This window comes from Sinocyclocheilus grahami, unplaced genomic scaffold (assembly GCF_001515645.1).
Source record: "Sinocyclocheilus grahami isolate Dianchi unplaced genomic scaffold, SAMN03320097.WGS_v1.1 scaffold94.1, whole genome shotgun sequence".
Lineage (NCBI taxonomy): Eukaryota > Metazoa > Chordata > Actinopteri > Cypriniformes > Cyprinidae > Sinocyclocheilus > Sinocyclocheilus grahami.
This window is the reverse complement of record NW_015505273.1, coordinates 325219-352898: the sequence shown is the minus strand read 5'-3', so window position 1 is coordinate 352898 and position 27680 is coordinate 325219. Positions and strand designations below refer to the sequence as shown.

The 27680-nt window shown below is 36.3% G+C and overlaps 2 protein-coding genes and 1 pseudogene across 2 annotated transcripts in view; 2 read left to right on the top strand and 1 right to left on the bottom strand.

The window, feature by feature from the left end:
• The window catches only part of gnai2b (guanine nucleotide binding protein (G protein), alpha inhibiting activity polypeptide 2b), a 60591-nt gene extending 58587 nt beyond the window's left edge, over positions 1 to 2004 (top strand). The window contains exon 9 of the mRNA XM_016275389.1: positions 1001 to 2004. The gene's annotated coding sequence lies outside the window, so the exon portion shown is untranslated. The remainder of the gene's footprint in view (positions 1 to 1000) is intronic.
• Positions 2005 to 2504: 500 nt separating this feature from the next.
• On the top strand, positions 2505 to 6528 carry LOC107587643 (protein FAM212A-like). The gene is made up of 3 exons (XM_016275491.1): positions 2505 to 2621; positions 2709 to 2763; positions 5606 to 6528. Exons 2-3 carry the CDS (start codon positions 2761 to 2763, stop codon positions 6476 to 6478), a joined length of 876 nt encoding a protein of 291 aa, XP_016130977.1. The 5' UTR covers positions 2505 to 2621; positions 2709 to 2760; the 3' UTR covers positions 6479 to 6528.
• Positions 6529 to 7330: 802 nt separating this feature from the next.
• LOC107587616 (ubiquitin-like modifier-activating enzyme 1) overlaps positions 7331 to 27680 on the bottom strand; it is a 32435-nt pseudogene continuing 12085 nt past the window's right edge.

The window sequence follows — 27680 nt, the reverse complement described above, 5'->3', positions numbered from 1 at the left end:
GTAAATGAACATACTTTCCAGAAGACCAACAATTCACTAAAAATGTTTTTATTGGTCTTATGAAGTATTCTAATTTGTTGAGATAGTGAATTGGTGGGTTTTTGTTAAATGTGAGCCAAAATCATCACAATTAAAAGAACCAAAGACTTAAACTACTTCAGTCTGTGTGCATTGAATTTATTTAATACAGGAGTTTCACAATTTGAGTTGAATTACTGAAATAAATGAACTTTTCCACGACATTCTAATTTATTGAGATGCACCTGTATACATTTTCTGCCTCCTTATCTTGAATTATGTGATAATTCTTAATGCATATTAATAGACTGAATCATGCAGTGAAAGATCACACTCTAAAAGCGCACGCGCACTAAATCCTGTGTTGGTCTAACCAGACTTCATCTCGTCGCGTATGCGTGCCTCTATAGCTTTTGCAATATACTCGATAATGTCATGATGTCTCACGAGTTCAGTATTTGCGCTAAACCTGCGCAGATTTGGCCTGCATGAACTTCCCCAAGAAATTAATGAGTGAACATAATTTACGAAAAGTAACCCGCCAAATTGGCTAGTGATTTGACAGCGTTACCTGCCACAGCTGATTTTTACCCGCATTTGGAGGGTGTTAATTTCAAACTCTGATTTCTTTTTATCAGGGTTGAAATGCTGCTTCATATTTTTGTGGATTTCAGGATTCTTTGATGAATATGAAGTTCAAAAGTACAGCATTGTTTTGTTATATAACCATACAAATATTTTAATTGACGCTTTTGTGTAGTTTTATGCATCCATGCTTAGTAAAAATATTAAAACTTGGTGACCGTAACCTTTTAAAATGAATAATTACCAAACCAAATTTCATTTAAAGCTAGCACAAGCACACTTCACAAACAAAACATTTAACATATAGTAAGTTTGTTAGGTTTGAAATGAACCGAACGTGCTCATAATTGTGAAAAACTGGTATTAACCTTCTTGATTGGTTGTGATTATTCCTCAGGAAGGTGTAAACTGTTTGATGGAGCTGGTTCTACACGACATGCTAGACTGCCTTCAGCTACCTACCTATAAGAATCATGGTTTAGTTTTTTTATGTGACGACCTGAAAAAGACTTGTGAACAAGGAAAAGAGAAACTTCGCCGAATTCCAGCACACCATCCTTCTTTCCTGAACCTGATTTTAAATTGGTTCTCAATGTGTAAATATTTAATTTTGCAGTTCTTTTCTGCCAGAAAACATGAGGAGTCAGGATTATATGTTTTGTTTTTGACAGTTTACCAGTGAGGTGGGTGAGGACTTCTTTTATGGATGTGCAAACAGCTTCTTTTGTAAAGGTAATGCGAGCACAGAAAGAAAACGAGACATCTCTTTTGTAACAGCGACTCTTCATCCCAGGCTCGAGCTGTGTATTGTTGCATGACGGATCATATGAAATTGCTCGGCGTGACATTCTCTCACACGTCTTCACTCTCTCTACTAGCTTGACTTTGACACCGTCCAGAACTGACTAACGTGTAACATATTTATATATGCCCTCCCGTTTCTCCTTCCTGTTGCTGTCCCATCCCTTCTTTAGCGCGATGTCTGTGCCTTGTTTTCACTGTCTGTAGATCATAGGGCTGTTCTTATTCACGCTATCAAATGAAAAGTGTTGAGCACATTTTAAGAGCTAAATGAAACTTGGACCACAGTCTAAATATCGAAATACCATAAAAGATTTCGTTGGAAATAAAAGTTGATATGTAAGATAGACCTGTGCTCCTTGTCTTTTTTTTTTTTTTTTTCGTCTCTTGATGCAGCAAATTAGTTTTTGCCGAACTTGATTTTCATGCCAGGTTATGTTTTTTGTCTTTTTTTTTCTCCATGCTATTGTAGTTCATATTCATAATATTTCTGCTGTCTGTTCTTGACCACATGATGGCGCTAGAGGAACATTTTGTGTAAAAAATGAACTCAAAATGACTGGCAATCCAGCTGTGTAAACTAGTCTTATTAAATACATTCAAAAACCAAACAACACTCGGGCAAATATTAGCTTAGATAATATTATTAAAAATGATACAGTGATGGTAATATCAGGTTACGGAGTAAATTCCATATTTGAATCCCATAGGACCCTAAAGTACTTAAAATAATACCATGATAATTTGTACGTCAAATAAAATAAAATGCATTACCATAGTGCTTTTTGATATTTTTTGTTAGTGTTTTCATGTGTGATTTCATTTGATTCTGATACCATACTTTTTTGTTATAAAATAACAGAATTAGACACATTTGATATTTTTGTATTTATAATTTGTTTAATTTTATAATGTTATAATTATCTTGTTCATTTAGATTTAGTTATAAATGAACAAGTTCATCTCTAGTCCATCACACTTGCAGTTCTCTCAGGTGCGAAGCGCTCGTTCTTCGCTCACGTTTCACTTCTCGCTCTATGATTGGCTGGCAGTCGGACGGCTGTCGCTGATTGGTTGAGAAGGTCCTGACTGGCTCAAAAGCGCTCAGGCCGAACGCGCATTGACTGACCGCACGAGCAGGAGACGCGTCTGCTGCAGGAGCGTCTGTGTTCTTCTGGACTAATTTATAACTCTTGGATATTTTTTGTGAACGGGTGGTGAGTTTCTCAAACGCCCTTAGGTTGCATATACACGCAGCTGTGCATTATTTAAATAAAATATGCCACATCTCTCTTTTTTTTCAGGGGTAACGGGAAACAATACAAAGTGGACTGACTCAGCAAACGAAAAATAAACATGGTAAGGGTTTTACTTGGCTTGTTTTTTTCTTGTTCGATTTTATTGTCTGAAAAGATGATATTATTTGTAACAAGGGTTGCGTCTTTATTCTAAGTCATGCAATTTAGCAAAGAACACACATATTGAATAAAGTTAAGTATAGACTGAATAGAAAAATCTCGACTAACTAGCATATCTAATTTTCTATTTTATTAACAGTAACTTGGGTTGGCTAAATGTCATCAGCATGTTGTTTTGAGTTATGGACTAGTGACACAAATGGTCAATTCACTTCTGTCTCGGAGAGGACAATTTGCAGCAACTCTTGCAAAAGAAAATGTACCCTGGTAACCACAGTGTGGTTTTGGGACTAAAATATAATACAATAATAAAATAAAAAAAATTCTGAACGTAGATCCCATGTTAAGTTGATATGATTTTACAGTAATAATAACGATGTTAGTTCCACTAGAATGTCAGTTTAGAGTCTCAAAAGCTGTATCTGGCATCTTGAATTCATTTGTTCATATGCCGCATTAATAGTCGTCCTATAGTTTTAACTTAAAATATTAATGTGACACATGCACTGGCACATTATGTGCTCATAAACCATCTTAAACCGTAATCTGGGTTTTGAAATAAAATGTAAATTTTCAGCAATGATGGAGGTTAACCACTACCCAACTCTATGCATTTTTCATGGCCTCTGGCAACCGCTGGCTTTTCTCTCACACACACACACACACACACACATGTTGGTTTTTATGGTTTATGGGGACTCTCCATAGGCGTAATGGTTTTTATACTGTACAGACCGTATATTCTATTGCCCTACACCAAACCTACCCCTCACAGGAAACTTTCTGCATTTTTAGATTTTCAAAAAAACTCATTCTGAATTATTTATAAGCCTTTTGAATTACGGGGACACTGAAAATGTCCTCATAAATCACCTTCTCTTTGTAGTACCTATGTCATACCCATGTTATTATACAAATTTGTGTCCTCAAAAACCACATAAACATGCACACACACACACACACACACACACACTTGCAGCTTAAAGTCAAATGGCTAAGTTCTCACAGCTGTGATAACATCATGGAGTGGTCACTGGTCCTATAGCTCTGCTTCAACCCGTCTGTACACATACATGGGTGTTTTTTCTGCTTTTCAAAAGCATTCCCAAAAAATTCCAAATGCTTTATGGCTACAGCAGAGCTGGAAGTGAAAGTAAAGTAAATCACTTGAGAGAAGCTGGATGTTATCGCTGGAAAACAGGGACTTTCTGGTTGTTAAGAGGTGTGGAACTTGGATCGTCTTTTGATATTGCCAAGCCTGGTCAAGAGGAATTGTTTTTTTCCTTCTTTTTCCCCCCCTCTCTCATAGAATTAAGGACAGTGCAAGCCATTCTGGAGTGTTATTATAGTTAACTCTTCCTAAAAACATTGTAAATAAATAATTTTACTTAAAATAAATGTTAACTGAAATAAAAATGATTTTTTTCCAGCTTGTTGCCAAGGCAACTTCTCATTTTCATTTAGCTAATAACTAAATATTATAATATAAAAATATTATAACTAAAAGTAAAATAAAATAATACAAACTTTACACACATTCATTTAAAAAAATAAAAATGACAAACAAAATGTATTAAAACTTTAAAATTAAAAATGAAAACAGAAAATACAAAAATAAACTATTTCAAAAAACGAATAGTATCTAAATGATACTAAAGTAGCACTGGTTTAAAGTAGAAATGTACATCTGTTTTTAATTATTATTTTTATTTTATTTCTGCATCATTTTAATATATTTTTTTATTATTTCATATTTTATTTATAATATTGTTTTTAATCAAAGCAATGGCACTAGCCTACAGTTCTGATCAATATCTGACATCTGATGCAATTCCCAATTATAAGTGCATTACTGTAAATATGAATTTTGTTTGTACTGAACCCTCCCAAATAGACTGATGTACACAGTTAGTCTGATCCCAGTTCATTTGCTGTGAACTACAGCCAACACAGTGTAGCATTGTTCCAAAAAATGACAATTTCCTTTTTGACCACAACAATCCGTGCATTAATCATGAACTTGAGGTGGGAAAAGTGTGGCCTCTCTTTCTTCCAGAAGCAGTGCAGGAAGGGACTCCTCTTGTTTCCCGTTCCCACAATCTGTGCGGATGTATCTGCATGCATCATGCTCTGACTCTTCTCCCCCGAGACTCAGCCAAATAGATTGTGTGTTTGTTTCTCTCCCACTCATCATGTTGTTGATTAATGCTGCTGGATTAAACTGTGGAAAACTCCAGACTGCTTTCATCTGAGGGGAAAATCAGTCAACTTTATGGCTTGTTTGATTGGCCTGGTCCATGGATTGTTTTCGAAGGCGACTATAGTTTCTGGACACATCAGTCTCGCAATGGATTTACAGTTTTATTTAGAACAATTTTGAGGAACAAGCTCATCTTGTCCGTATTGTGATGGCACACTGAAACAGTGCTGGGTTATTATTGATAACTAAAACCATAAAACATTTCATTGTGAAATAAACATCTTAAAAGAAAAAACAAATTTACTAAAATGAAAATGAAAGCTTAAAATAGAAACATTTAATTTAAAATATTGATAAACGTTAAAATGAAAACAGAAAATAAAATCAATTTAAAAAATATTGTCAACGCACAAAAAAAATACCAAAACAAAAATTTAAATGGAAAAAAAAGATTCAAAAATATTGTTACAAAAAAAAAATGCATCTACATCTAGTTCCCTTATAGATGATGTAGACTGATGTTTGTGTAGTCAAGGCACTAACCTTTTTTTTTTTTCTCTCTCTTTTTCCTTTCTTTCCCCAGCTGTGTGTTCGCAGTTCAGGCGACTGTTTCCGGGACCAGATGCGCTACATGATGAGGTCTCTGCAGGATCTGAAGCAGATACGTGAACCCACCGACCAATCAAAGTGCTCATATGCGACTCGAGCATGTCAAAAAAGGGCACAACAGCGGGAGCAGCTCAGCCGCCTGCGGAATTCTGACGTCAGTGACGCCAGCACCTACGATTCGACCTGCTGCCTGGCCAGTCCGCTGGAGGAAGAGGAGGATGAGGAGGCCAGTGTTGACCGCCTACCTCAAGGCTCCCCGAGCAGCGTGAAAAGTCTGGACTTTGATTCGGGGTACTCTGAAGCATCGTGGCAGGAAGAGGGTGTGGTGTTGAGGCGTACGAGGAATGTACGTGTTTCATCGTCTGCGTGCGTCCGCACCAACCGAATCCGACCCAAATCCACATCAGACGCATGCCTGGAGCGCTGGACATCATTTGAGGCCAGCGACCCAACGGACTGGACCACGTCTTTGTTAACCCGAGGGCGTAACAGGCAACCATTGGTTCTTGGGGACAACAGTTTTGCAGATCTTATTAAGAACTGGATGGATCTTCCAGAATGCCCAGATTCTGCAGAACTCAAGCCGAACGCCAGCCGCAAAATAGCCAAGGACTTTCTGGTCAACATGCGACGGAAATTAGCGGGCATGTCAAAGGGAGTTGAGGAGAGAAAGGCTTGCACTAAACGCATGTCTTGTCCTGTGGGATTTCAAGCACCCAAACCGTTCTTTCACCAGTCCCACACAAGTTTGCACCAATTGGGACCAGACTTTTACCAGTTCAGCGCTGTCATGACGACAGGGAGTCGACAGCCTATTATATGCAATGACATCATTAGATACATCTGACGTTTATGAAAACGGACTGGAGTTTATTTCTGAAAACATCTCATATTGATCTATGTATTAATAAATGTTGTAATAAATGTTTTTATATAAAAGAAACTCTTCTGCGTTTTTCTAAAAGCCAACGTGTCATGTTCCAAAACATTTGATGGCAGTGAGGATTTGACAATATGAAAGTGCTATTAAAGCATTAATAAGCTGAGTCAGGTTTTATACCATATAGTTTTCACTAGCTTAAATCAAAAATCTCAAAATCTGCTTTTATAAATCGGTTTCTACTGAAATACAAGACATCAATTTTCAATACATTTATTAAAGAATCAGAATAAGTCTTACAGTTCATAATCCCCCAATTATTTTCAATGCTAACCCAGCATTCAATTTGTTTAGCTCTCATAAATTTGACGTTCTACATTCAATTGCAGTCAAATGACTCGGGCCTTTTCATGTGTATACCAATTTAAATTTCTTAAGAGCTGTGCAATAGTTTATCGTTTCAACACGACACCGAATAGCTCATATACTGTGCAAATATTATCCTTCATTTCAGAGGCAGCAGCTGAGTGACTAAAATATGGAATGCACTCTCTAAAATAAGACTTTACTGATAATGATATGTGATGTAGACAGATACAGTATTTTTTTTATACTCATATTTTATATGCTGCAGAATTGAAGGCTTATAACCAGAATACAATAGCAAGAAAAAGAGCCAGCTGTCAAGTCTTTTTGTGAAAGACCCACTGCTGTAATGTGATTAGGACTGAACGCACACAGATGCATCTAAAGGTGATTACACTAATTAACTGAAGCAGACAGCTCATTGGGGTCTCTGGCTCTGCTCTGGAAGTGCTTTCATTCATGGTAATGGTGAGGTGAGGGGTGGGTGGTCATGACTGCATAACAAAGGGATGATACATGATGATACAGGAGACACGTTTAAAAGAAACAACAGAAAGATATTTCACTTACAGACTGTAAAATAATGAGATTCTTTACAAAAAAACATTCCAGTTCAAGCTTTGCACTGCAAAATATCATAATCGTAATCCATATTTGTCTTGTTTTCTTGATAGCAAGATACATTTACTTGAGACTTTTTCAATGGTGGTAACACGTTAACATTAGTTACTACATTAGTTAACATGAACTAAGAATTAAAAATACTTGGTAACACTTTATTTTAAGGTGTCCTTGATACACCTTACATGTACTTACTATTATAAAAACAATTAATTATGCATAATTACACGCAAGTAACCCTAAGCCAAACCCTAACCATATAGTAAGTACATGTAATTAATTAATATTACTCAGTACTTATATGTATAATTACACTGTAACAAGGACACCTTAAAATAAAATGTAACCAAATACTTCTATAGTGTTAATGTTAATTTCAACATTTACTAATGCATTTTTAAAATCAAGTTGTGTGAACAATGAACAACTATTTTTATTAACATTAACAAAGATGAATGCATTTAAATATATTTACATATTTTTAAATAATTTCTTTATAAGTATAAATTCGAAAAGTTGTAAATAAAATGATTGAAGTACGTTTTTCTACTTACAAATTATATTTAATTCAATGTTTTACTTGCTGGTTCTTTGTAATTATATGTGAAATTTACTAGCAATTTCTGATTGAATTTTTTTTTCCAGTGTAGTTAATACATTAACTAATGTTAACAAAAGAGACCTTTTTGTAAAGTGTTACTAGAATGGTATACAATATTATAGTTTTTGTTTAGTTTTATAGGCAATATTTTTATTTGTTTTAAAGGGGTCATATGATGCGATTTCAAGTTTTCCTTTCTCTTTGGAGTGTTACAAGCTCTTGGTTCATAAAGAAGATCTGTAAAGTTGCAAACACTAAAGTCTCAAATCCAAAGAGATATTCTTTATAAAAGTTAAGAGTCAACCACGCCCTCCTAAAACGGCTCGTTCTAACACGCCCCCACATATCTACGTCACTATGTGGGAAGATTTGCATAACGCCGCCCAATATTCTTTGCGTGTTTCAAAACACTGTTTGTTTTGTTATTAGTTTAAGTATTTGCTATTGACTGTTTAAATGCGGAGTTTTGCGCAGCGCAGAGTAACGCGTTGTGTGTGTGTGTGTGTGTGTGTGTGTGTGTGAGGGGAACAGGGTCACATCACAGGAGAGTGAACTGTCTGTCAGAAATCATAGCACGTCAGCTGTCTTAACCGCAGCTTGTGTACTGCATCATCACTGTGTCTGTCACGCGACTCTGTTGCCCTTTCGGGCTTGAACTGATGGTAAAACTAACGACATTATTAACTGTCTTGATATTTACTTTGAAACTCACGCTCGCGATTATGGTAAGGGGCGTTACATTTCCAACGCGTGCTTGTGGTGTTCGGCCAATCACAATGCACTGGGTCAGCTGGCCAATCAGAGCAGACTGCGCTTCTCAAAGGAGGGGGCTTTGTTGAAAACGACGCGTTTGAGAGAGGCAGGGCATAGAGGACCTACAATAATGTACAGTATTTGAAAAATAATTTTTTTGAACATTAAAGCATGTCAACATATTCTGTTACACCAAATACACAAAATAATGATCTTTAAAATAGCCTCATATGACCCCTTTAATTCAACACACATGTTGTGTCCACAAACATCAGTGTGTGTTTTCATCTAGACTGTATGCATTTTTAGTTAACCAATTTCCTACTTGCACTACTGTTCAAAAGTTTGGTATCAGTAAGACTTTTTTATTTTATTTAAGAACTTAATACTTTTATTAAGCAAGGATGCATTAAAATGGTCAAGAAAAGAATCTTGAAAAGAATGCAACATGGTTTCCACCAAAGTACTACAAATGTTAAATTAATACATGTTTTACTTGAGCAGAAAATCTGCATATTAGGCTGGTTTCTGAAGGATCATGTGACACTAAAGACTGGAGAAATGATGCTAAAAAAATTCGGCTTTGCATCACAGGAATAAATGACATTTGAATGTATATTGAAATAGAAAATAAGCTATTTTAAATTGCAATAATATTTCACAATATTACTGTATTTTTAATAAAAATGAATGCAGACTTAAGCATAAGAGACTTCTTTCAAAAACATAAAAAAATCTTATCAACCCCAAACTTTTGAATGCTAGCTAGTGCATGTATTTCTGTGGCACTGAAAAATCAGTTCTGGTTCCAAAGAAAAGACAAAGAAGATAAAAAAAAAAACTGGTATGAGACTGAGTGTGAATGGTATCTGATGTCTTTTAAGTGTCTGATGCTGACAGCGTGTGTGCTTAACCTGAATCTGTTTCAGCAGTTCCTCCAAAGTCATTTCCTTTTGACCCTCACGCCGGCCCTGCACCAGGAAGTCGTCCCAGAGAGCGTACCGCCGCCCCGCGACCTGCCGACAGACACGGCACACTGGTTCTAAAACACATGCTTAAAAAACATTCACACTCTCAGATTGAGGGTACATACGCTAGTTCTCCCATGCATACTACCTCCAGTTCACTAAGTTGACTGAGTCTGCATGAACTACATGGATGTGGCATTAACAGCTGACATAGATTTTGTTAACCCTGCTGACACATTTGCAGCTCATGTCTTGGACCTCAAACACAGTCCAGGTCAGAGGTTATGTAGGACATATAATACCAGAGACAAGATAAACAGAAAACAACAAATGGGAAAGAAACACATTTATTATTTTGTCTGATTTCCTTCTAAATTTGGCATTAAGATATAAGGTCTTTCCTCACTGAAGAAGCTTGACAAAAAAAATTAACCGACTTGCTTAAAAAGACTAATATTAAATCCTGAGGCAGAGTTCATACATTACAGTAAATTTAGTTTGAATTATTCTGTGTACCACAAAACTGGTTTAGAAAACATTTCACTTAAAAAATTGGTAGTAAATTTCACAAATAATAAAAAAAAAAAAACAGCAAGTCACATTTTGAATTAAACACTGAAATGGTATTTGCTAGTAAAACATACTCCAATAAAAAAATATTTTTACAGTGTATACTGGTAAAAATATTACAAACATCTAATTTACAACCATTTGTCTGCAGCTTATAAATTATGAATGATATATTCAAAAACATTTTTCATCTGTGCAAAAAGTTTGCCTGAGGTGCAGTGCATGAAAATGTAAGGTTTTTGACTGCTCTGGAAAGAGGAAGTTCAGTCCTGCTGAATAAAACAGATCCATGTCTTGACTTGATCTTGCTGACAACATTTCGAACATCTACATCACTGCATGTAGATGTATAAACCTTCACCTAAAAATACACTGCTTTCGTGTGATCAAGCACAGCACTAAATACAGATCTCAAAACCAGGCCTCAAACTCCTCCAGGAGCAAACTTTTATAGCTCTGCACTGTATGAGCAACTAACTCATAATTGAGAACTGATAAAATCTCCAGAGATATGAAAGAGCTACCAATAAGCAATAAAATTGTCCTCTGGGTTTGTTCATTTTAACATAGACCTGAGACGCACCTGTCTGCTGTAGACATCCTAATCTGCTTTCACCTCTGCTGGACTTTGTACCTGTGTTTAAATGTAATTTATTTCACATGACCCTTCAGAAATCATTCTAATATGCTGATTTGCAGCTCAAGAAACATTTCTTATTATTATCAATGTTGAAAACTTTGTTGTTGTGCTGCTTCATATTTTTGTAAAAAAAACTGTGATAGTTCTTTGTATCAGGAATCTTTAAAAGTTATAGAAATCGAAAGTTTAAAAGAACAACATTTATTTCAAATTGAAGTCTTTCTATTAATGTCTTTACTGTTACTTTTGATCAATTTAATGTGTCCTTGAAGAATAAAAGGATTCCATTTCTTTATATATATATATATATATATATATATATATATATATATATATATATATATATATATATATATATACAGTGAAAATGGAAATTAATTATAAAAAAATCATACAATGTTATTTTCTGGATTTTTTGATTCGGTCTCTCACAGTTGAGGTGTACCTACGATGAAAATTACAGATCTCTCCATTCTTTGTAAGTGGGAAAACTTGAAAAATCGGCAGTGTATCAAATACTTATTTGCCCCACTGTAAATACTAACCTCAAAGTTTTGAATGGTAGTGCAAATCAAAGTCATCTAACCCAGTATTAGCAAAAATGTTTGTAGCAGTGGATATAATGGTATAATTCAAGTCTTCAGAAATGTTGCCAGGACAGATATCACTGTCCGAAAGCGATAGGGGTCGAGTTCCCTACTCAGTCCTGTAAATAGCAAGACTAGCATATGTTTTCAAACACAGTAATTTGAAAACCAATCAATTTGTCATGCTGTGCCGACACCGACCACATTGCAGTGCATTCACTGGATATTTCTACTCCACCCAATCTGCGGCCATAACTTCACTTTTAGAAGTTAGACTTTCCCTCATGCTGTACGTGTGCCAATGACTGGGATGTACTTGCATGGTAACTGTCATTTTTGATTACTTCTATCAAGGTTGAAACAAATAAAGACACCATAATCAATACATAATATAAAAGCAAAGCAGCCACTTCAGGAATGGATGAAACCTCATTGCATGCTAAGGCTTCTTAACTAAGAAAGTAGGGGTCAATCTAACCACAAATGAAAGGGTATACTGACAGCGTTAACCTCTTCATGGAAGGGTTAAAAAATAAGCTTAGTAATGTGGAAACCCGTTAGTCTTTGGGAAAGATGCAAATCCTATTTGAAAACGTCTAAGCCTGTAGAAAGCCTCCTCAGGTTTCTGCCATAAACCTTCATAATCCCATCACTTGAATGTATCTGTGTTGTGGTGCCACACGTCTTAATGCTTTGACTTATCTACACTACCATTCAAAAGTCTGAGGTCAAAACACCGCTAATGGGCACCAAAACACATTATGGGCACCAGAGATTGGAACTTGGCTGAGATCTTTTCATTAAGTTAAAGTTAAATTGTTAAGTTGTCAAGTTAATGTTGAAAAAAAAATTGTGCATGTTCATGTCTGCAAAATGCTCTATCGATTTGCAATACCGATCAGAGGAAAAATGTGTTTGGGGTCAGTAAGATTTTTAAAAAAGAAATTATTACTTTTATTCAGCAGGGATGCATTAAATTGATAAAAAGTGACAGTAAATATATTAATAAAGTTATAAAAGACTTCTATTTTAAATGCTGTTTTTTAGCTTTCTGTTTGTCAGAGTATCCTGAAAAAATGTCATGATTTATGATGGTTTCGACAAAAATATGAAGCAGTACAACTATTTTCAACATTGATAATAAGGAATGTTTCTTGAGCATCAAATCGACATATTATAATGATTTCTGAAGGATCATGTGACACTGAAGACTGGAATAATGATGCTTTGCATCACAGGAATAAATTACATTTTAACATTCATATAGGAAACTGTTATTTTAAACTGTAATAATATTTCACAATATTACTGTTTGTACTGTATTTTTTGATCAAATAATCAAATAATTGCAGCCTTGGTGAGCAGAAGAGACTCCTTTAAAAACATTAAAAAAAAAGTTACTGACTTCAAACTTTTGAAAAGTATGTGATCTAAATAGATGCTAATTTTTACACTATTAGTCAAACAAACTCCAAATCTTCACAAAGTAGTCATTCAGCACATGCTTTTAACATACACAACAGTTTCTTTCTTGTGTAGAAAAACAAGGTGCAGTGTTTAAATGCCTCCGCAACTCGTTTTAAATACAATGAGAAAGAATGAAGTCTCCAAAATATCAAGCTCCAAAACCACAAAGTTTGAAATGAAGAGTAAATCCAGAAGAGAATGAACCATGATTCTTCATACCATCACCACTTGCTTGCTCACTGGGGGGTTTAAGGCGTTGCTCTGTGTAAAATGGCTTTAAAACAATATGATTAATAAATTCAAATGGTTCCTCTGAGTTTTTATTTTTGAAATGCAGTATATCTTTCACAGAGCGCTGTTCTGTTGCTATAGTCCATAGAGGATGAAACTATGAAATTCTGGGCCAAACATGTGAGGTAATCACTCTCAGAATAATGGGGCTCTGCCAACATTCTCATCTGTTCTTCATAAACTCTATCACAGGCTGCATTGTAAACCAGGCTTTTTTCACTACTCAGCATGTGTCTCTGCAGTGCCCATGCCAGAGAGAAGAATTTGAGGGAACACACAACTGTTCAACAACATGTCTTGACGATTGCATTATGAATGCATTTACCAACTAGAAAATATGAGTGACTCCTGCACATGCGAAATGTTAAAGGGAGTACATACAAAAGATCTTGTATCTAGTGGTGGACAAATGACCAATGAGTCAAGCCTTTACTCAACAAATGATAGCAATTGTTGAGCGACTGCTCGATGTGACCTGCAACACAATGGTTGATTCTCAGAGACAGGAAGCTGACGCAAAGGGTGCAGCATGATAAGTCGCCCCTTCCTGTAGAATAAAAATGGAACGGCTCACGTCCTCTAAGGTTCGGGGTAGAAAGAATCATCGCCAAAACTATAACAATGGATTCATTCTCATAACCTATACAGCTGAAACTGTTTTTAGAGTTTGTTTCAATCCCTAGACACTCATGAGGTTTTCATTGCCATAAGAAGAGCATAGGGTTTTGTTGTTAGGGAACCTTTTGAATCATAGTTATTATTGTGGTATCAAATACTTCAGATAAACATGCCTTTAAATAGCACATTAAAACATGCCATAAAAATGAACTGATTGGCCGCCTTTCAAGTCAGTCAGACAGGCCCATACTTTCTAAGTGGACAGTTCTTGGCCAGAATAAGATGAAAAATGAAACTTAATCATGATAGTCTAGCTGTGCAAGACTAGCATCTGTTCATTCTTATGAGTAGATAAGCATGAAATCATCTTTCCGAATGTGTGCTAATGGCAATCCGTGGGATGATTGGGGAAATAATGTCTTATGACAGTCTTTGAAAGTCCAAACTTTAGTGTGTTGAATCACCCACAAAAGTCCAGTATGTGTTGCTGAAAGGCATAACTGAGGAAACACATGGCCTCGAACAAACAGATGGAATCTCTAAAACATATCAGTTGGACAAGGATTATGCATCAGATTCATGATCAATTAACTATATCATCCAGAGCATTCCAGAGAATTCCAGTTATCTGATGGAATTACAGTGAATTTGCACGGCAAGGAAACACTCTCCATTTCCTCAACTGATTACTTTGTAAGATAATGTGATATAATTGTAATTTCATGGCATTCATCTAAATGTGACTGTGCCAAAACCATTCCTAGATACCACCACCGGTGCTTATGGGCTGTTTTTATGCATTAATATGTCTCAAATCCGTTTCCAGTGATCACTAATGGTCAATTACTATGCGTCACATGAGTAGGGAGTCATTCACTTCAGTAAAAAAAAAAATTAAAAAAGTCACTTTGGTAAAATGTTACAAAAAAGTCACAAAAGGCTCAGATTCACAAATGAGGTCAGATTTATCCTCTTAGGTGTCTTTTTGCATGCTGTATGGCCTTGCTACAGTAACAGAGCACTTCTCTACTGAGAAGTGTGATATTGACCTCAGTTCTGGTGTTTTCACAGACCAGCCCAGCCAATAGAGCTCCGGAGGTTGACGTCACGCACTCTATACTCCACCATTTTGGCAGGCAAATCAGGAGAGCGCTACAGCATTGGTATCGACAGTTGTACAACAATAATTTAAACCAGACTATTTAGACCTTACAAACCTTACTATTTCAACATGGTGGACAGCTGCTGTGCGCCAGGAGGCCAGAACAGGCAGGGGAAAGCTAGGGTTGCCAACCGTCCCGTATATTGGGCTTAATTTATGTGTCCCATACGTGACCTCCCTTGGCCCGTTTCTTGCCCCCTCACACAGTATTCGTTAAGTAAATCAGAAAATCCTGAACATAACTGTTTGAGGAAGGCTGCAGAATCCTCTGCTAGCTGGTCGCTCCCGCTTCACAATTAAGCGCCAATTCCGTCTGTGTTTTGACTTCAGTAAATCAGTTTTGGCAAATACAAACTACGTGATTATTTTTCATGAGTCCAACATCCCGCCGTGCAAGAAAACATGCAATCTACCCGAGACGTGATCAATAAGGGAAGCCGTCTTTTATTGCAAAATAGAGAAAAAACAAAAACAAGCACCAAAAGCAGCCCATATTAAATCTATAAGTTATCTTTAATTCAAAAATACGCATTTTCATATCCAGCATGTATAAAGTGCCAGTTCATTTTTTTCACATTTTGTTATGTTGCTGCCTTATGTTAAACTGCTTTAAATTACTTTTTTTCCACATCAATCTACACTCCATACACCATAATGGTAAAGCAAAAAAACTGTTTTTTAACATCTTTGTAAATTTATTAAAAATAAAAAACTTAAATGATTCCATTGCATAAGTACTCATACCCTTATCTGGGACAGTTGAAATTTAGCTCAGGAGCATTCAAATTGCTTGTAGATATTACTACACTTCAAGTGAAGTTAACCTGTGGCAAATATAATAATGTGGGTATAATGTGGAAAGGCACACACGTCTTAATTCAAGGTCTAACAGCTGGTAATGCATATCAGAGCAAAAACCAAGCCCTGAGGTCAAAAGAACTGCCTGTAGAGCTCAGAAACAGGTTTGCATTAAGCCACATATCTGGGAAGAGTTCAGAAAAAAATTCTGCTTCATTGAAGGGTCACAGAAGCATGTAGTCTCTGTTACCCTTAATGGAAAAAGTTTGAAACAACCAGGACTCTTCCTAGAGCTGGCCTCCTGGCCAAACTGAGGAATTGATGGAGAAGGGCTTTGGTTATAGTGGTGAACAAGAACCTGATGGTCACTCTAGTTGAGCTCCATGATCATATATGCAGATGGGAGAAACCTACAGAAGGACAAACATCACTGCAACACTCCACCGATCTGTGCTTTATGGCGGTGTGGCAAGACTCAATCCTCTTCATCAGTGTAGACACATGGAAACACACTTGGAATTTGCAAAAAAAGCACCTAAAGGACCCTCAGACTCTGAGAAACAAGATTCTCTGGTCTGATGAACCTCAATTCCAAGCATCATGTTTGAAGGAAACCAGGCAATGCTAATCACATGCAGAGTACCATCCCAATAGTAAAGTGTGCTGGTAGCAGCCTCATGCTGTGGGGCTGTTTTTTAGCGGCAGGGACTGAGGGAGTCATCAGAGTAGAAGAAAAGCTCAATGCACCAAAATATTGAGATAGCCTTAATGAAAACCCAGTCCAGAGCATTCAGAACCTCAGACTGGGCAGAAGTTTCCTCTTTCAACAGGACAATGACCCTAAGCACACAGCAAGAGTGGTTTATAGACAACTCTGTGAATGGCCTTGAGTGGCCCAGCCACAGCCTGAGCTTGAACCCAATCAAATATTTCTGGAGAAACCTGAAAATGTGCATCTGCCTCCATCCAGAGCTTGAGAGGTGAAGAGGCGAGGAGAAGAATGGCAGATAATTGCCAAATGATGATGAGAAAAGCTTGTCGCATCAAACAAAAAAGACTTGAGACTGTAAAGGTGCTTCAGCTAAATATTTACTTATGCAATGTACTTATTTCAGTTTAAAAAAATATATAAATTTAGGAAGTTGTGACAATTCTGTTTTTGCTTTGTCAGTATGGTGTATGGAGTGTAGATTGATGTGGGGAAAAAAAGTAATTTAAAGTAGTTTAACATAAGGCAGCAACATAAGAAAACGTGAAAAAAATTAAGGGGTATGAATACTTTAGCAAGGCACTGTATATATTCCTAAGGATCCCGATAGACAACTAAAATGGTTCACTGCAATAAAACATGCTAACCAACACAAAATTTGGGATTAAACGGATAAGATTTCATGACATTTATGATGCCTACTGTACTCACAGTGATATAGCTATGCTGGCTACCTACAAGGACAGCTAGGGTCGATTACGTTAGCTAACAACACATTTGACTTACCCTTCCAGTGACGACATAGCAGGTTTAATATTCATCAAAAAATTAGATTGCGTACATTTGTACCCCTCCAGGCTTTTGTAGGCTTTTAAAGAGTCTCCGGAGTAACGGTAGGAGGGAAAGTTGATTAGGTACGTTAGTTGTAGATATCAGGATACTGCAGGTCAGGAAATCTATCCGTTCCTTTATTGATAGGCTACACGTTAAAAGCACCACGGGGGCATTATAGGGATCTGTTATGCTTAATCTATAAAGTTTTGCTACGTACAGATCTATGTCTTTTGAATTAAAGTACGCAGTGAACTCTGTTGCCTTGAAACTCATGCTGGCGCCATTCATTTCATATTCGCTCCTGGCTGTCCCTGCCTGCCAGCATGGTGGTGTAAACAAAATGGGTCACGTGACGTCCGGAGCTCTATTAAGCATACTGTGGCTTTTACGGTCTAGCTTGGATTCTTGGGGGACATGTTTGCATGGAAACCATCTTAATTGAATAAGTGTTTACATGTGTCTGTTTGTTTTATGGCCAAATTCCAGCAAACGGCATTGCATTGCTGCGTTGATGAGCATCATAGACACAAACACAAATGCCAGGAGACTAAACATCTTGTTTACTTTCTTCTCATAAGGCACTCTCACCAAATTCTACTGATAACACAACGACCATGCCGACCTGCAACAAAACAGTCTGGATTTTGAAACTCTAATTAAATTTAACAGACAAATAAACACATAATTGAGGACGTTGTGTACAAATTCCCTATTTACTTTCTTAATACACGTTCCTGGTCTTATTGCGCATTATTTATCAGTGCATGTCTTTCTAAAGAAATATTTCTCTTTTAGTCAATAAAGTATTTCATATATTGCTTGGAATCTGTAAAACATGCAACTAGACAAGGATTATGCATCAATTTCATGATTAATCTATTGCTCTAGTATTCTCTCAGCGTTTTCCATCAGGTACACACATGGTTTCTTAGTCTAAGACTAGCTAATCCAAACCAGAACTTTCCCATCTAATTTAAAGACTGATTCCAGAGTCACCACTACACATGGAGGGAGAATTATGGGAAAGCTCGTCTTTCCTGCACTCAACACTGTGGGTAATGAAAATAACGTGGCCTGTGGTCTGATTGATCCCAACTACTGACTAAAAATCACTGCTGGGAGAAAAAGTTCAGAGTCAAGACTATTGGGATCACTAGTGATGGGCGTATTTCGTTATAAGTCTGGTCCACTTTGCAAATTATTCTGGTCAAGAACAGTTCACTTAGAGAGAAGGAGACCATCTGAAAGACATTTAACTGCCTAACCTAAATGAAATAGCTGATACCACAATAATAGCCTGAAATAATAACTGCTATCTGTCTATGCAACTATTCATCCATTCCTTACCACCAGGAATAGTTCATATGATTTAAGCCTCTTGGCGTGGTATTGTGATGGCAAGCCAGGACACAATGCATGACTCTATATGTGCCGTATGAAGTACGGCTCAATGACTGCATATGGAAAGCATGCAGTATGCCGTTACTTCCAAAGCAATTACTTTAGACGGCCACACACAATTTTTGGCAATCATTCTGGTGCATGTGTATGAAAAATTACCATTTTATTTGAATGAAAACCAGAGGATTTCTGTACTCACTCAGCCATACGAATGTAATAAAAAGAAAAGTTCTGAAGATCAGAGAAGTAGAAAGACTGAAGGGCAAAGCGGTTAAAGATTAAAGCTCGAAAACTGATGCAGATACTCTTATCAACTTTAATTATGACTCTTAATTTATTAGAGAGTGTTAGAGGTGTAAATTCAACAACTCATCAACAGATGAACTGTTGAACAACAGATGAATGTGTTTTCAGGCCTGATTAATCATTGTGCACAGATTTACACTTCCAAAACACAGATTTAGTGTTACTGTAATCAAACTGAACAAAATGCTCAAAAATCTCACTCATAACACATTTACACAGAGCATACAGTAAATGTAGCTTCTGATATAAAATGTTCATAGAAATAGGCCTATCATTTAAGTTTCTGTGTGTGTGTTTCTGGATGCAAAGATTTTTTTTTTATATACAGGTATATATTTTTTAAAGTATCCTCTTTTGCTCACCAATACTGCATAGATTTGAACAAAAATACAGTAAAAACAGTACAATTGTGAAATATTATTAAAAGTTAAAACAACTGTTTTCTATTTGAATATATTTTTTAAAGTATTCCTGTGATGTAAGTTGAATTTTTAGCATCATTACTCCAGTCTTCAAGAAACATTTCTTATTATTATCAGTGCTGAAAACAGTTGTGCTGCTTTATATTTTTGTAGAAAATACTTTTTAAAGAATTTTTTGATGAATAGAGAGCAGCATTAATTTAAAACAGACTAATGAAAAGTCTAAATTTTATTCAATATCACTCCAAAAGAACTGCAATACACATTATGGGAAGCATTAACAAGTCTATTCCATGCTCAGTTCCTATCTTTAAATTGTGCATGTCCTCAAATTTTGCAATACATTAAACATGTGCATCATCCTCCTTAACACTTCATCAAGATGCCATCATGTAAAGTGGTTAAGATGGTGTGTTTGTGCATCGTTAACAAGGCACAGCTTTAACTAAGACCAAATGCTCGCTGACGAAGGTACATATTGCTCAGCTCTATTGTCAGTGCTGATTATGCAAGTGAGTGCACTTTACAGTAAACACAGAAGGAAAAAGAGTGAATGAATGAACAAGTAAAGATGTGATGTTTTGAAACTCCATCATAGAGGGAACGCTTGAGAACAAAGAAGTGAGAAGAAGCTTTGAGATTGAGCAGATGGGCTTTGAAACCTCCATTTCTCCTCCACAGCCTCCTTCTTTCTTACATGGTCTCTCTAAAAAGCTGTGAATGATTAAAGGAATAAAAAGGCAGCCGCAATGGAGCGCAAGGAAATCTGGTTCTAATAGAGGAGTTTCCTGCGATGGCAGGAAATAGCTGTCATTTCTGCAGGGTTCACTTTCTGCCTCCTCACTCTTTTCCTCTTTCGTTCTCTCTCTTTCCAGCCAGTCGTAATTCATAAATGGTCAAATAAGGTGGCACATGTGTCATATCCAAATAAATGCTCTCACGTCATAGTTTAAGGTATGCTCTCAACTCCATTTGGTCTTCAAGAGGAGCAACAACTAATCCATTATGTAGGCATGCATTAGATGGACATATTTGATCGTTGCATCTCATTTTGCTCTTCTTTTCAGCAACTCACTGGCACAATTGTTGTATTTAAAACCACATCTCTGTTTCCTCTGCTCGCAAATGCACAGATATATTTACATCCAAAGTGCTTTTAGATTAAGCAAAGATGGATAACAAACTAGACCAGTATGACAATAATCTATCCATTGTGCTGTACTAATACAACAAGGACTGATCAAAAGTGAAATTAAAGACATTTATAATGACACAAAAGATTTCTTAGATACTGAAATAAACTTGAATTAAATTGAAAAATGTAATTTCTATTTTAAATAATTGCTATTTAAATGGCTATTTCTATTCATGAAGAAATCCTGAAAAAAGGTTTCATGGTTTTCACAAAAATATTAATCAGGACAACTGTTTTCAGTGTTGGAAATGTGTTTTGAACAGCAAATCAGCATATTAGATGATTTCTGAAGGATCATGTAAAACTGAAGACTGGAGTAATGGTCTTGAAAGTTCAGCTTTGCATCACAATTATAAATTATATTTTTAAATATTCAAATTATTTTGAATTGTAATAATATTATCCATTATTACTGTTTTTATCATTATTATTATTATTAAATAAATGCAGCCTTGGTGAGCATAAGTTGCTTTTATTAAAAACATTGAAAAGTCTTTGTGACCCCAAACTTTTGAACAGCAATGTATATCGTTCGGAATCCCTGTAAGTCATGAACAGCATAAGATGACTTAACCGGACAAAAATGTATTCACTTGTGGCTATAAAGAGAGAGAAAGGCTTGAATTATAATTATTACATTAATGCCTACAGGTGAAAAGCCAAGTTGCCAGAAATGGATTTATTAACAGAAGCAGGTTCAAACATGAAGGTCCAAGTACCAATTAACCCAGTAAAGATTGGCAACTGTGTAGCAGAAATTCAGACTTTTAGACCATATTTACCCCTGTGATCAAACCACCTTTAGAGATGGGGTTTGTACCGCATTTGTATCAAACAGTAATGCACACTGATGCGTCCAAGTGATCCAATGTCAAAAGAGCATTGGTCCAAAACAAGAGAAATGAAACCTAAAACAAGTAATTTTTATTTGCATAGTGCTTTCTACAGAAAATTGTGCCTTAAAGTTCCAGTAAACAAGCAAAAAGTGACTCTGACACAGACAAAAATATGTTCAGGCAGTGGAGGGAAAGATCTTCAGAGGAACCAGACTCACACAAGTGATCGATGGAGACACAAGCACAGCAACATCCCATGTTGACGACCAGCATCTAAAAGAAAACACATGCTGGTCTTTTTTGCAGGGTTACGGCAGACAGAGTGTCATAAAGTGCCTTCAGAGGCTGCTAATAAGGACCTGAAGCTGTCACAGCATTAACCCCAGCAGGCAGAGCACTAGGGTCAGATGAAGGCACATTCTCCCATGCCATGGTAAGACTGCACATAGAGTAAAATTCTGCATGCTGGGAAACAAAAATACTACGGTATAATACTGATGCATGGTCAGTAAAAGTGGGCTAAATTGACTATTATCCACAATAAATATGGGCTTCTTTATGTTATTATATAGATATTGCAGTTTAAATGAAAGGAAAAATGGAAAACTCTCGTGTGACTAACAGTTTAGTAAAAGATTTAATTTATATAGTCCTAAAATAAGGTCTGCAACACCAAACCAGGTCATTCTCATGAAACAAGGATTGATAAACAAGTTCTCTGAAACTCATCTTGAGAGTGTAAAAATAGTGGATGCTTTTTTAAAAGGAAGTCCTGGGTAGAAAACAGGAAAAAACAGGAAGCTACAAGCATATCTGTCTTTCCTCAGACTAGATTTTTTTTGTAGAATAACCTTCTTAGTCTATGACCTGTCAAATTTCCATAATTCTGTTTTTTTATTTATTTTTTGGTAAGCAACTGACTGTTATGCCTTTCCGATCAGTCAAATATGTCTCTCTTTTGTTTTTCATTCCTCTAAATCCATGAATTGTTCCAATTGACGCCACATGGCTGGAAATGAGACTAATAGATATATTTCCACAGCTCAATTTAATACACTGACAGCTGATAAAGCCCCATATGGCGACTACAACATCACCATCACAGTCTAAACAAAGATAAAAAAAATTGAAATGTTAACTAATCGACTCAATGATTTGTTTTCCACAATGTGACTGCATTCAAACAGTATCAGTATCACAAAATAAAGCTCAACCTCAACTAGTCCCATGTGTGGAAATGTTTCCACACATCCTGTACTTGGAAAAGACTAGTGAACACTGTGCCAGTTAAATGAAAAAGGTATGCAAACAAAACAAAAGGTATGGAAAAAGTGAAAGAGGAGATGAAGGAAATGAAAGGCTGAAAGTTTCAACTTCAAGACACAAGAACCTTTCTACACAGTAGTTCTGAAAAGTTTCTGAACACTTAAGCCTCACTTAAAAACTAAGAAAGATATGCACACTTCAAAGCAAAATATTGGCTACCGTTCAAAAGAAATTAATACTTTAATTCAGCAAGGGTGCATTGAATTGATCAAATGTGACAGTAAAGACATTCCTATTCTGATTTATATTTTAAATAATTGCTGTTCTTTTGAACTTTCTATTCATCAAAGAATCATGTATCATGGTTTCCACAAAGAGGCTGCGCAACTGTTTTCAATATTGATAATAATAAGACATTTTTCTTGAGCAGGAAATCAGCATATTAGAATGATTTCTGAAGGATCATGTGACACTGAAGACTGGAGTAATGATGCTGAAAATTCAGCTTTGCATCACATGAATAAATAAAATTTTAAAATATATTAACATAGAAAATATATATTTAAAAATGTAATAATTTTTTTCACAATATTACTATTTTCACTGTATTGTTAATAAAATAATTTTATTCTTGGTAAGCATAAGAGGCTTCTTTCAAAAACATTGAAAAATAGTTTGAACAGTGTATTACAAAAAGATGTTTGTTAGGATTTAAATGATAAAAAATGGATATACTGTTCAAAATGAATACAAAAAATATTGTGTCACTTTGTTGAAGTTAGTGGAACATGTTGACAGGTAATGTGATGAACCACACCTGTGGTTCCTCTGCTAGGACACTTGTGTGAACCTGAGGAGAATTATTAAAAGACATTAAGCAGAAATGATGAAGTTAGAAATGATGAAGTTAAGTTCAAGTTCGATTTGTGTGGCTTTGGTGTCTAATACCTCTCAGGGCCACTGAATGTTCTTGTAATCCAAACAGTGTGTGTGTGTGCGTTGAGTGTTTTGAGAAAGGAGCAGTCTGGACACTCCAGAAAATGGTCACATCGCACCAGTAACCTGAGCTTGTGTGTTTCAAAGCCCAGCTCACCGCCTGTCCCCTTGGGTGAGAATTACCCTCAACTCTGACCCTGCACATGTTGGTAGAAACAACACTCCCCCCCATGTGTGGATGGCTGTGTCTGGGGTTTGCATTATGTCATCTATGAAGTCTGTCTGCACAAATCTTGGGCCATTCAGTTGTTTTTAGTCTCTAGCGGTCATTATAAACCCATAAGCACACCAGCTCAGACTTAAACTCCAAATTTTGCATGCAATTCTTTTGAGGTTTGCTGCTTTATACATGCACGTGTCTGTCTGAATAATCAGTTGTCTAAATCTGAACGCTTTCCCTTTGAAAGTGGAAGTTCCCTAAACGGAGCAAACACACCAGGTTGGCAGGTGAGGGTCTGTGGGGGTGAGTGTACAGTTACTAAATGGTTTAAGCCCCTGAGGATGAAAATAAGTTCACTAAAGCCTGTAGTGATCCAGACGCAGACAGATAACTGATGCTGTAGCCTTTCACCCCAGCCATCACTCCCTACCCATCACCCCCGGCCCTCATAGCACAACTCAACCACAGTGAAAATGACCTTTATTCAACGCACAAGAGTGATTATAGAGAACTTATAGTCAATATATATACAGTACATTCAACTATTATGATATATTGTATTCAACAGCTAAGAGCTCCTCATGCTAAATGCATATAGAATTCAAAGCCATTCTATTGTTCTATGCTGGTTATTTATTAATTAGAGAGAAAAAGGCCAACACACTCATGTTAGATGGTGATAAGTGAATAGTTTTGTCACTTACTGTAAATGTCGGGGTCACACAAGGCTGTGACGGGACAAAGTATTGGTTGGCCAGGTATATACATGTGTTGCAGTAGGATGTGATTTTCTGGTGACCCTGGACAAGCTTATAGAGCTCCAAACACATCAGCCCTGCGATCGCAGCTGTTGTTGTGGCGATTGCTGGAATGATGCGGCCAGCAATTAACTTGCTCTGCAGATGAGAAAAAGGATATTACTAACTTAAATATGCACTTATGTGCACTGTTTGTGAATTACAAATACATGCTTACTGGTACAATCAAGTCATGCTAAATATTTATGGTAAGTAGTACATGCATAAAACAGTATCTGGAATGGAACTCTATGGTCTAGTACTGTATTATCAAAAAGTCTTTCCTCAGGGTGTACTGTATATGTACAGGAACTGAGGACACAAACCCCGGGAGGGGAATGTTGATCACTTTAGAGCTTGTCTCACAAACAAAAGCACAGCAGAGTTGTTTGACAAAAACAAAAGTCATTCACTTTGTGGCGGTTGGCTGTTGGTATATCATAGTTCTCTGCCCTCAGGTTGGATGCTGCAACTATGTAGTCCATGTGGAAATTACTGTCATCATCCTAGAACACAAGAATAAAAAAGAACATTTGGTAATGTACAAACAACTGCATTATTATAAGCACTGACACATAAGAGGGGTTTGCACAGAACGTTCTTCCATTCAGTCTTGGTTGTCTCTACACATGTATCAGACTCACATCATTGGCCAATGTGCTTTTTTATGCATTAACTTTAAAATTTTGTGTTGGTTATGCCTAAAACAAATATAATTTTTTTTTTTCAAATCGGGGAAAATAAAAAATAAACACTAAAAGATACTCTTCAAGATATATTTTCCAAAAACAAGTCTTAATATCATGAAATTTGGCTTCAAGCTAATTTACTTAATATTTATTTGTATTAAATATTTTTATTAATGTACTTTATTATTTTATATTATACATTAATTTAATATGTAATAGTGTTTTAAGGATATTTAGATATTTTTGTGGAAAACAAAAATACCAATTAAAAATATATTTAATAATATATTTCTCTGAATTCACAGAACAGTCTGAAATAAGCTGCATCATTTATTGTTGTCCTTTACTTCTTTTCAACTTCGGAAAACACCTTTTGATTTGTCCATCAGCAAATATTCACCTACCAACCATCTGTTCATTCATTACCATAGGGCAAAAGCAACGGAAAAAAAGACCTGTTGTGTTCAAAGTGTGATGCTGATTGCTATCTTTAGTCTTGTATAAAAAAACAAGAAGAACTTAAAAACAGGAACAAAATGTAGCCACAGGTATGTTTGCGCACTTTGGTACAACAGGTACTAGACAAAGATGTCATACCGTGTCAAAAACTTTGATAGCTTCCTATTTTATTCATATGTATGTTCCAGTAACACTGCACATGATGTCACACAAAACAGACCGCAACTGCTCCAGATTCAACTAGTTTGCAAATCATATACAGTGGCATGTGAAAGTTTGGGAACCCCTCGCAGAATCTGTGAAAATGTGAATAATTTTAACAAAATAAGAGAGATCATACAAAATGCATGTTATTTTTTATTTAGTACTGTCCTGAGTAAGGTATTTGACATAAAAGATGTTTACATTTAGTCCACAAGAAGAAAAAAAAGCTGAAATTATAAAAATAACCCCATTCAAAAGTTTGGGAACCCTTGGTTCTTAATACTGTGTGTGGTTACCTAGATGATCTACTTTTTGTTTTGTGATGGTTGTTCATGAGTCCCTTGTTTGTTCTGAACAGTTAAACTGAGCACTGTTCTTCAGAAAAAAATCTCCAGGTCCTACAGATTCTTCAGTTTTCCAGCATCTTTTGCATATCTGAACCATTTCCAGCAGTGACTGTACGATTTTGAGATCCATCTTTTCACACTGAGGACAATTGAGGGACTCAAACACAACTATTAAAAAAGGTTAATTCACTGATGCTCCAGAATGCAACACGGTGCATTAAGAGCCGGGGGTGAAAACATTTGAACAGGATGAGGATGTCCAAATTTTTCCTATTTTGTTGAAATATCTTTTTTTTCCATTTAGTACTGCCCTTCGGAAGCAACAGAAGATATTTGCATGTTTCCCGGAAGACACATTAAGTACAATTTACCTTGATCTTCAAATTCAAAAAGTTTTCACCCCCGGCTCTTAATGCACCGTGTTGCATTCTGGAGCATCAGTGAATTAACCTTTTTTAATAGTTGTGTTTGAGTCCCTCAATTGTCCTCAGTGTGAAAAGATGGATCTCAAAATCGTACAGTCACTGCTGGAAATGGTTCAGATATGCAAAAGATGCTGGAAAACTGAAGAATCTGCACAGGACCTGGAGGATTTTTCTGAAGAACAGTGCTCAGTTTAACTGTTCAGAACAAACAAGGGACTCATGAACAACCATCACAAAACAAAAAAAACAGTCGTAGATCATCCAGGTAACCACACACAGTTGGTTCTTAATACTGTGTGTGGTTACCTAGATGATCTACTTTTTGTTTTGTGATGGTTGTTCATGAGTCCCTTGTTTGTTCTGAACAGTTAAACTGAGCACTGTTCTTCAGAAAAAAATCTCCAGGTCCTACAGATTCTTCAGTTTTCCAGCATCTTTTGCATATCTGAACCATTTCCAGCAGTGACTGTACGATTTTGAGATCCATCTTTTCACACTGAGGACAATTGAGGGACTCAAACACAACTATTAAAAAAGGTTAATTCACTGATGCTCCAGAATGCAACACGGTGCATTAAGAGCCGGGGGTGAAAACATTTGAACAGGATGAGGATGTCCAAATTTTTCCTATTTTGTTGAAATATCTTTTTTTTCCATTTAGTACTGCCCTTCGGAAGCAAC